Source organism: Crocodylus porosus, unplaced genomic scaffold, assembly GCF_001723895.1.
Source record: "Crocodylus porosus isolate Cpor-Errol unplaced genomic scaffold, CroPor_comp1, whole genome shotgun sequence".
NCBI lineage: Eukaryota > Metazoa > Chordata > Crocodylia > Crocodylidae > Crocodylus > Crocodylus porosus.
The window spans coordinates 17794149-17805073 of record NW_017728914.1 but is presented as its reverse complement, the minus strand read 5'-3'; the positions used below and the strand labels follow the sequence as shown (position 1 = coordinate 17805073).

At 40.8% G+C, this 10925-nt stretch overlaps 1 protein-coding gene across 1 annotated transcript in view; it reads right to left on the bottom strand.

Moving 5' to 3' along the window:
- Positions 1-4847: 4847 nt before the first annotated feature.
- CCNJL (cyclin J like) overlaps positions 4848-10925 on the bottom strand; it is a 25115-nt gene continuing 19037 nt past the window's right edge. The window contains exons 3-5 of the mRNA XM_019534896.1: positions 9208-9507; positions 8257-8416; positions 4848-7270 (exon numbers count right to left, since the gene is read on the bottom strand). Coding sequence (XP_019390441.1) covers positions 6826-7270; positions 8257-8416; positions 9208-9507 — 905 coding nt within the window. The 3' untranslated portion in view covers positions 4848-6825. The remainder of the gene's footprint in view (positions 7271-8256; positions 8417-9207; positions 9508-10925) is intronic.

Genomic DNA, 10925 nt, shown 5'->3' with positions numbered 1-10925 from the left:
CAAGAAACAAAGTAATAATTCCACTCAACACAGCACATTTTAGAATGAGAATGGTACCATGGGAAATATAAATTGAGCAGGAAATGTATAATTTACAACCATGGCAAAGGAAATAAAAACACACCAATTTTATTTTGTTTCTGCGCCATGTTTCTCCTATCCAACTGAACGGATAGAGATAACCTCTGTATTCACTAGCTCCATTAAATGATCTTTTCACCTTTTAATGTTCAAGTTTTATTAGGATTGTGAAAGTTCAAATTATTGAAAAAATATTAATGTGATGTTTTCAGGAAACAGTCATGCAGACCACAGACCAAAGCGTGTAGAGGGGAAAAACTAACCAGGAAACGATACTTTGTTTGGATGACATCTCGGTTCTGAATACTGCCCATTTTTCCAAGTACCTGTTGCTCCGTGCTAATAGCTGTAGGATTCAGATTTTGGCTGCGTTCTGAAAGCTAAAATTTAAATCACTCAAAGAAACTGAGCTCAAGTACTGAGAATTTCAAGCTCACTCAAAGTTTAAATGACTTGTTCTAGCCCTGACAGAGGACTACAGCGCTCAGCAGGTGCTTGATACAAACGTGGTTCCCAAAGGCTGGTTAATATCCATCTCCATTTTACAGATGAGGAAGCTGAAACACAGAAGTACAGTGATGCTTACCCACAGTCATGTAGCTGCCATCTCAGCCTCCAGTCTTAATTCTGATCCCAGACAACTAGCAAATTCCCTCATAAGGAATTTGGCAAACCCCGAATGTTTTCATTTCGAGAGTTCCTGCCGTTCTTAAGTGATTGCTTAAAACAGCTGGTAGAGCAACTGCAAGTAAACTGCATATGTGCAGAACAACAGTTAACACAGCATGTTGAATATTAAAGCTGGTTTCAATTTATTTATGCAATTTATATGCTGCTTTTCCAACAAAGGCTCAAAGACAGGTAAAATAGCTAGGACAGCAGGATTAGCCATTTCCTGCTTACTGTATTATTCTGATAATAGGGCAGCCTCATATAAATTGGCTGATTTTTATGGATCTTTTTAAGAGTGGGGAAATAGTCTAATCAGAACACAAGAAAGAAAGTCTCATGTTTGTAAGACTTTCCAAGAGTCTCATGTTTGTAAGATGGGCACTGTTAACAACACATGCTCCTCTCCAACACCTATACTGAATACTACTGCAGCGGTAGTGCTACGCAGCAGGTCATGCTGCATTGCCTGTACCCACCCAGTAAGCTTTTGCTTCAGAGAAGTTAAAAGCACCCTGGATCATACTTCAGTCTGAGCTAAGGACAGGCATGCCCATAAAACTTTATTTCAATCAAACACCAACAATAATTTTAGTTATGTTGACCTTGGTTTCTGCTTCTGTATGATGGGGCTAACTAACTAACATTTATACACCTCAAAAGCCGCTTCATTATAAAGACAACATTGTAGCAGAGAAAGTGGACCAGGGACAACAGCAACTAGTTGTTGAAAGGACAGAGCAATTAGCGTGTTCTCTGTTCCAGCATTACAATACATTTGCAGGAAGCCATATGCTGGTGCTGTGCTCCAAGTCACGTGTGCAGGCTGTGTTGCTAAGCAATGCGTGTGTGCATTGTGGCAGGTGTGTAACTTCAGTTCTCCCATTCCATCTGGAGGCAGAAAGTCACGTGGATAAATGCAGTGGAGCCGAGTAAGTGCAGATGTTGGTTCTCTGTTGTGTACATGCACCACTTCTTCCATTCCCAGTTCCCCATCTCATAACTAGATTTGACACTACCGTGGAGCAAGGACTTTGACGAGATCCTCAGAGGTAGTGGGCCTACATATTTCAAAGACCCCAACCTTGTTTTGCTCTTCCTACTTCCTCTGTTCTCTTACTTTTACCTGGAGAGCTATAGCAGGAGTTGTGTTTTTCTGAACAAGGAGAACAAGCACTTTTCACTCCAGCTCCCTGGGTTTCTGTTTCTGTGGAGAAGTCACCAGAGGCTACAGAGCCTCAGAGCAGGGGTTGGAACGTTTTTGGGCAGAGTGCCAAAAACTACCCACAACCTCAACGTGTAAGATGTTGCTGTGCCAGGAGAAGATGGAGAGGGAGCCCTGAGGGGCCCGATCCTTGTTGTGGCAGTGCAGCCCCAGCCCCTTCCCCACCATCTGCATGCCAAGCAAAATGCCTTAAGAGTGCCACTCTCTGGCACCTGTCCCGGGGGTTGCCTACCCGTCGTAGAAATAGGTTTGTTCCTCAGTTTGGGCCAAAGTTATATAAAAAGCTTGGAGGGGTGGGGGGGTAAGGGAAACTGTGAAGACGTTTGGCCAGATCCAAACTAGAAAAGACTGTTTAGTATCCCAGCAAATTCTTGTACTACAAGTGCACTTATATCATTATATTTATATTACCAGTAGCGTCCCAGCAGAATAAGCTGCACCAGCAAAAGCATTAGTTTGCTCCGTAAATGCGTCTTGGCTAGGGCTGTTATAAAAATGGCACCAAAAAAACCCCAAACCCACAAAATAAAACACACCTTAAACCAACATTGCTACTCTGACAAAGCTTCTTGCCTCAGCCTAATAACCATACTTCTTGTCATAGCCTGGAGAAGTGTTTCAATTTCACCCATTGCCAACATGCTTATCCTGGGCAGAAATGCCTAGGAAGTAATGCATATGCATCTAAATGAAACCTACTTTTCGGAGCTCTAGGTAACCAGAGTACATGCCCCCTAAAGGGTATGGATCAAACTGCCTGTGTTGATGGATCTACTTGGCCTACCTGCAAAGCGGTTTAATTTGCCATTGGCATTAGGCACATTTCTGAGGATTTATTGCGGTGCATTCACTCTTTTACTCTGTTGGCACTAAACACCTGCTGTGGCTGCCACAGTAAATTCCAGCCTCATATCTGCAGTAAAAGAGGGGGGAAAATAGCCAGTTTGAGGAGATGAATGTTTCTTCCCTGCAATGTCTTCTACTGTATCGTAATACTGCCATTGCCAGTTTTTTCCCAGGTCAAGAACAAACTATGTTCTACTGCCCATTCTGTGGAAGTGACATACAGTAATAGTAATAATAAATCACATGTCAGAAGAGTTATATACCCTAGGTAAGGTGGCAAGGGAATTTTTCAAGACTGACTTAACAAGTGGTCAGTCTTGAAGTCTTCTAACTTCAGTGAGAAATGGCTTCAAAGGCATACCGCGGTTCTGAACGGGCAACTGACAGCAAGTGAAACATTTATACTTCCTCTTGCTGAGGGGAAGGCTGTCAGTAAGTACCAGGTGTCAGAATCTGCTACAGTATTTTCATCAGGATCTAGAGACACATGGTTAAAAAGTCTCTAGTCAGCAGAAATGCCACTCTTTGAAAGGTTCCAGTGAGACACAGGCCCTTTAGTATTCACTAGTAAATCAACACTAAGGATTTGATGAACATTGTCTTTGATCAAGGAATGATTAATAATAAAGCAGGTAAAAGCTGTGCAGAATTTTAGACCAGGGCTAGAACAGGGAGAGCAAGCTGTGTTTGAGGAGCAGCCATTATCTGTAACATCAGTTCTGTGATATTCTTGTTGATTTTTCTACATGATTGCCAAGACCTTGAGTGCTTATTCCAGTCTTCCATGCTGGGTGAATACTGACTGGCAGGCTTTCACACGCAACTGCTGCAGCTCTTCACCAGACCTGTCAATGTTTAAAACACCACCACCAAGACCACCACCACCACCTTCTGAGCAATTTCTAAAGTTAAAAGCAAAAAAAAAAAAAGGTTATCAAAGCAGGTGACCAATGCCACGTCCTATTTTGGGAACCAAGTGTATCACTTTGCAGTCGCACCCAAAACCCTTCCAAATTTACATTTACAGAAGATTTCATGGCTGTAAGTGTTATGCATGCTGGCAAATTACAACTTGATCAACTTGTAAAAAATTTAGTATTTGGATACACTGTCTGGCAAGTGTAAATGGAATGAGCGCCTGTCTTAAAGTAGCTGGATCCATTCACTTAAAAGACCCATCCAACATTCTGTGTATTTTTTGAGGTCTTTTAAGTGTCATTAACAGAATCAGGTTTTAAAACCTCATTAGGTTGGTCTGAAACTCTACCACTTTAAATTAGCTCGAGGAAGAACATGTTCATCAAAAGAATGATACCCATAGATGAAAAGTTACTTTTGCCTTAAATGCACATTAGTCAGAAAATTGAAGCAGAATTTATGCTGGCATTCAGAGGCATAGGAAAGGAAATATTCTCTCAGAATAGGGACAGAAGTGGGATTTCCATTCACACATTCTGAAAAGCCTTTATGCACCCCTTCAGATATTTGTGTGTTCCTATTGCCTTTGCCCCATACAAGGCCAAAGTGAGTACAACCTGGAGGACCCAGGGAAAGATCTTGGCTAAAGAAATATAGTGACCATAAAAGAGGAGGAAAGGGCAGATGCATTCTCTCCAACTCAGCTTTAAAAATCCCATAAACAGTATAAGAGGGTGTCCAAGAGATAATGGTTGTTACTTGGAACAGTAAGCTGTTATTGAAGCCCATTTCCATCATCCTTCTGCATCCTTTCCAATTGATTTAATACTTTGTTTCATTCTGCTACTTTTAATGCTTGAAAGAGCACCTTGCTTTCTCTGCAGTACACAGCATCACCTCAATCCTTCCTAGGTAGATTTCCTAAATCATGTTTATTCCCCTGCCACCCCGTATTTGACAGAGCACTTCTTTCTTTGTGACCTGTAAAGTGCTATAGAGGCTTACAGTGCTCAATACATTTAATCAAGGATTGACTTCCTGTGATGTGTAAGAAGACATTCTCTACCACCTTGTAAACTAAAACAATGAAATACATAGCAAGAGTGTATTAACACGTACAGTTGTAGGCCTTTTTATTGGACAGTGTTCATCAAGAAGCTAGCAGAAATGCTCACTAGGAGTGAGTGCAGTCTATCAAAACATAAGGCTACCCATGACCTCCTTTATAGGGGTTAAGAAAACACAGCTGGAATCCACAGTAAGGACTGACAAAGTTTCTGATATGTTTAAGTGGTTCTTTCCAACCTGCTGAGCCAATTAATTACAACATACATTAAAATATACTAAAAATCTGCAAATTAGTTTCACATAAATACAAACCCCCCCAGCAGAGTAGGGAAAAATAGTGAACTAAATTCTCTAAGTTACTAAACTAATTTCCATAAGGCATCGCCTCTTCATTTAGGATTTGTAATTTTTACAAATAAAATGAAATAAAAAGTTTGACACTTCTCACCTGTTCTGCTGAGGACATCTCTTACAGGGTTACAAAGAGCTGCAGCATGTATTTTGTGAGACCCTCTCAGTTACACACACTAACAAGGCAGGACATTTGGGAGGGACATTTTACTTCCACCCAAACACACCCTTTAAAAACATTTGTCTAAAAACATAACTTAAAAAACAGCCCTGACTGACAGGTGACATTTAAAAAGGAAAAAGAAAAAAACAACATTTGCCACAGGTCAGTAAAAAACATATTGCACATTATCTGTATTGCTGCCTGAGAACCTTTTAAAAACAACACTGGCTTCCAACAACTACAGAACAATGGTCGCACATCAGACAAGCATCCTACTCTGGTAGAAATCTTCATGTTTCTTGGAAACATCCACATTCCTACAGAAATCCTACACACATTTTTTCAAAGAAAAGCATATTCCTATTCCAGTTTTAAAAGTATTTTTTTAAAGCAAGCCTTTGGATAAATGGGAGTAGGCATCTTTCTCATTTCAGAGATGACTAGAAACTTCAACTTACCAGGCATATACATTCTGTCTGGCACCAAAACAGTATACACACACCACATCTCGTCACGGTCTAGCCTTACCATCTTTGAACAGGTGCAATTCACCCTAACTTCATGTTAGCATTAACCGGTTGCCTTTCTCCTCCCCAATTAGCACAAGATATTCAATCCTCAACTTTACTTTGACCACAAGACAAAGCCAAAAATACTTAACAGTGAAGCCCTTCAAGAATTTTTTTCCAAGGGGTTTTCTTCAAGTAACATTAAATCCCTGATACAAGCTTGTAAACAATTCTACTAAACAAATTACCACTATACACAGTCTCATAAACCAGCAGCATCTTAAAGTCTCAAAAGTGATTTTAGGATTGAGTTGTTTTTATACCAAGGCAGAGTGAAGTTTTGTTGAGTAGCACCACACGTAAATTCTACAATTTTAAGGCAAAGATGATTTCATAGTCCTCTGGTCTTTTTTTTTTTCAGTTTGAGTCTTGAGCTGTCACTCCAGGTCAAGAACGGAAAGCAATATCCTGCACAGAGATCCTGCAGAATGGAACTGTTCATCTCTGAAGTGTCAAACCTCATGTGAGTGGCAATTATGAGTGGTATAGGCTGCCATTAGAGAGACCATCCACTTGGATAAAATAGAATTCCAACAAAATCCTCCAGCAATATTGTTATTTGGCCAGGAATCCTTGCAGGCATTCCTACTTATAACGCCAAATAACAGTCTTTAGCATTTGTGATCCTCTGGAGCCCATTATATGGAAGACAAAGGTGGTGAGACCCTCATAGGATTTTTACACAGATTCCTTTCAAAGTGACATCTTGCAGTGATTTATGTTATTGCGTGCATTTTTCTCAGGCTCCTATTACAAGCCAAAAGTCAACAGCTCAATTCTAGCAAGAAAGGCACCCACATTTTAAGAAACAAATGTCCTGAGTGAGCCAGGTGTAGAGATTCTCTTCCTTCACACTGCAAATTCACATTGAGCTTGTGTACTATCAGAACCTATTCTTTCCATTTTATTTCTGCAGTCTTTTTTTCTCTCATGGGTCATCTGTCAAAACAACCTGCTGTGTACGAGTGATGCCCACTGAAATAGCTACTGCCATAGGCCATGGAGATACAGTGTCTAGGCTCTGTTGCTATAGCCACCTGCATAGCAATTGGTGCTTGCATGGGCAGAGACTGTGTGGATGGCTGCAGGCTGGCCTGAAGAGCTGTGAAAGAATGCAGGGAGCTATTGGCACTCCCTGAAAGCAAGCTGCTGGGCCTGTGAGCCTGTAAGGAGTCACGATAAGCAGAGCACAAATCCTGCACAGGAGACTGGAACTGGGAAAGGGCAGTCGAATGCTGGGCAAGTGGGTGATAGCTAGACTGCTGAAACAGGACCTGAGTCGTGGTTTGGTGGTTTAGAGTTCCCATCACATGCTGCTGCTGCTGCAGCGTGACTTGCTTTTTCACATTGCTGGTTTCTTGGACATCATTCTCATAGTAGCTAGAAAAAGAAGTAAAAGGTTGGTCAAGAAAGTGCAAAGAGAGGATCTATCCTAGAGGGGCTTTCACAAATCGTTCCTTTGCCAACCTGTTTCTGCTTCCAGTATGAACTCGCCTAAATCTGCAGTTGTTCCTGATGAGCTTTCTGTGTGAACATGCAGAGTCCAAACATCCAGGAACAAACTACATGTAGAGACAGGCCTTCAGTCAGGTGGATAGGTCTGGCATAGTCTACCATGGCCTTAGGGCTGGGCCCTCTGGTAGAATGTCATGAGCAGATTAAATGAAATTTTGCTTACTATCCATATTTCTCCTTTCTTAGTGTGACCTGAGGAACAGATCCATCCATTCCCTTCCACTTTGCACCATAAACATGTCTTAATGATGACATTTGGCTCACACCCATGCTGTAAATTAAAAAGTGCTCTTCAAAATGAACAATATTAATCCTCTCCAGTTTCTGCTAACAGGACTCTGAGTATCCACATAAACTTGGTCAGTGTCTTGATGAAATACAACCATGACAGTGGACGCAAGGGGATAATTGTTCTGGAATGTCTCCCTACCATACTGCTGTGGCTGGGGCCCTGTTGGGGTTTTGTTTGTTTGTTTGGGGGTTTTTTGGTTTTTTTTTTTTTTTAACAGCACAACTTCATGTGCCAACTGTAATAATAAAAAGACAGCTCCTTGCTGAAGCTGTAGGGGAAGTAGATTAAAAATTTCATCCTGTAGTTTAATTGTCCAGCACGAAAAACTGACCATTTTTCAAGGTGCAATACATTTTGGGGTTTGTTTTTTTTTTAAACAGTCAACACTGAATAGCTAGAAAGTTGTCCCCTCCCCAGAAGTGGCTTGAAATGTACAAGTCTCATGTGGCTATGGTTATAGCTGAACCAACTAGTATTTATGAGTCTTACCAGATGTATTACTCTAAAAGGAAAGTTTATCAAGAGTGTAAGAAGTAGGTAACTTCGGTTCAAGTCTTACATGAGCATCATTTCGATGCACTGGGCAAGGTGCTCCCAAGAGTAACTTGTTAACAGCTGGAGCTGTGTAGTCCACGAAGGTGAAATCTGCATACAGATACGCGAAGCGCACACACAAGCAGCAGCAATCAGAGACGGACGAAAGCTGAGAAAAGTATGATCTAAAGGGGGGAAAAAAGAAAAAGAAAAAAAAAGAAAAAGATTATGCTCTGGCCCATCACCATAAGGAGGCTGTTTATTTGGCTTACACAAGAAGACTAGACCAAATTAGACCAACAAGCTAAATGCAAACTTTGATTTTGATATACCAAGTCTCAGAGTAGCATCCCAAGCCCAGAATGAGTCTCTAAGTCAGGGTGGAGCAGTACTAACTCCATGCCAGTTAAGGCCCTGTATCGTTTTCCAAACCACTATGATTTGTCCCATTCCATGTAACCCAAGTGCATTATCTAGCTTCCAGCAAATAGCCAAAAATGGTTTCAATTGGGCATCATACAATGCATCTCAACTTCACTCTACTTAAAACAACAGTTTTCCCAAGAATGTAAAAATGCCATGTCTGTTTGTATCCTGCAGCAGGGAGGGAAATTGCTTTGCAGATATTTTGATGCACCTATTGTGCCATTTTTTAAAATAGCTCTGGACTTGGCCACATGATGGTATCTACAGCTACAGCTACAGCAACAGCACCTCCTAGGTCTAACCTAACATATGCCCAGAAAAGAAGCATCTATGCTGAGAGAAAAATCGTAACTTTCCCAAATGACACAAACTGAGTTAGCAGGAGCCCTCTTTTCTTGGCAAAGCTGCATCCATAGCCAACTTTAACCATATTGACAAAACTTTGTAGCACAGACCTGGCCTTTAATCTCCTTTTGGATTTTTGCCTCTGCCCCAAAACAACTGCTGAAAGATATGCATGGCCTGTATTTCAGTTGGGGTGAGAGATTACCTTGTACCGAGAAATCAAGGAAGTAGTAAGCATATTTTTCCATGAAAGCTTTGACTTTGGTCAATGACGTGATGGGCCAGCCATTGTGGAGGTCACTCTCAACCACAGAGGCAAAGAGGTAGTAGTCTATGTAGTGTGCTGGGGTTGGCAGGCACAAGTTCCAGTTGAAGCTTTCCAAAAGCAGCAATTCCATCTTGAGCAGGTCTTTCTTGTTAAGCACCACATTCATGTTGCACAGATAAGCGAGGTTATTAAGATGCTCCAGTTTTGGAACACGGTCCTCTTTTTCTTCAAATTTGCCTGGGGGTGGGGGAAATTATACCTTTATTCAAAATCCAAATTTGAGAAATTCAAAAAACGGAGTCTAGGGTCACAAAGATCTGAAAGAGCCTAGTGGTGCTTTTGTGTTGATACTGAAAAGGACACAAAATTCACAGATTTACCTTGCAAAGAAAAAACTTTTCCTGGCTGAACTATGGCAAGTAGGGGAAGGTTAAATACTAAAAAGAGAGAGAGAAAGAGAAAGAGAGACAGGATTATTGACCTGAAAAGTTTGGGCAAACATTTATTCGGTTTATCTTTGCAAGACTGAAAAGGCACCTCCTGCTGAACTAGAAAATCAACAATTATTTATTAAGAGAAGGGAAAGAAAGGCAAGAAAGGCTGAATGTTAGACCGGACTTACCATCAGACTTCAAAAGTTCTTACAGACAAGGAAACTCAACAGAACAACAGCAACTTTAACTTGCAAAGTTTTTGTGTTTGATACAGACAGTTGAAAAGTGTGCATGTGCATGCATGCATGCATTTCACGGCAATAAAAGCAAATATTAACTAGGATTGGCAGATAGTTACATTGAGGAAAGTTGACAATATTGGCTAGATACAGGTACTGGAAACCTCAATGATGCTCTCAATTGGGATAATACCATTTCACCACGTTCAAATACTTGAACAGATCAGAGTTAGAGATTTACATAAGGGAAGCCCCTTTAGGATAAATTTATACTTTGGGTAATATCTGTCGTGCAACTATTTCAAAAGAAGCTTCTCTTCTCTATAGCCCTAATTTATGATGAATGTTCTTTACAATTTGCCTACTTAGATACAGATTTTTAAATTCTGTCTCTTCAAAAAGTGCCAAGCAAAATGAGATGCAAAGCCTTGGCTAGTACAGTAGGTACTACCGCAATATTTAATTGACTTAAATATTTGACTCTTACACTCTGTCCCATCTCATATTTGTCTCTTACACTTAGTCTGAGACAAATACATACAAAGTGTCACCTCCCATCCTCTCCCCCCACTATATCTATAAACAACATGAGCAGTTTTTGAGCAGTTTTAAAGAATGCTGAGTATCATTTGCCTTTGTCAAAACTGGTTCAGCTACACTGGTGGTTTTCAAGCTTTGGTCCACGGACCCCTGCAGATGGACAGACTATGTCTAATGGGTCTGTGAAAGATGACTATGATCAAAAGTATGTGAATACCCCCACTTAAAATTTCAAAGGTGTCTTTGCCCCTTCATTTGAATTTTCCAAAGGGGTTCACAAATGAAAAAAGGTTAAAAATCACTGCGCTAGACCACTGAACTGATACCCTGTCTGCAACCGGTAATTTCAGTGCAAATAAGGCTGGGAGAGGGGTTATAAATGCTTTAATGCAAAGAGAAAAAGAAACGCAGACTTAGCCACAAAAAGGAAGTGCATTTAAGA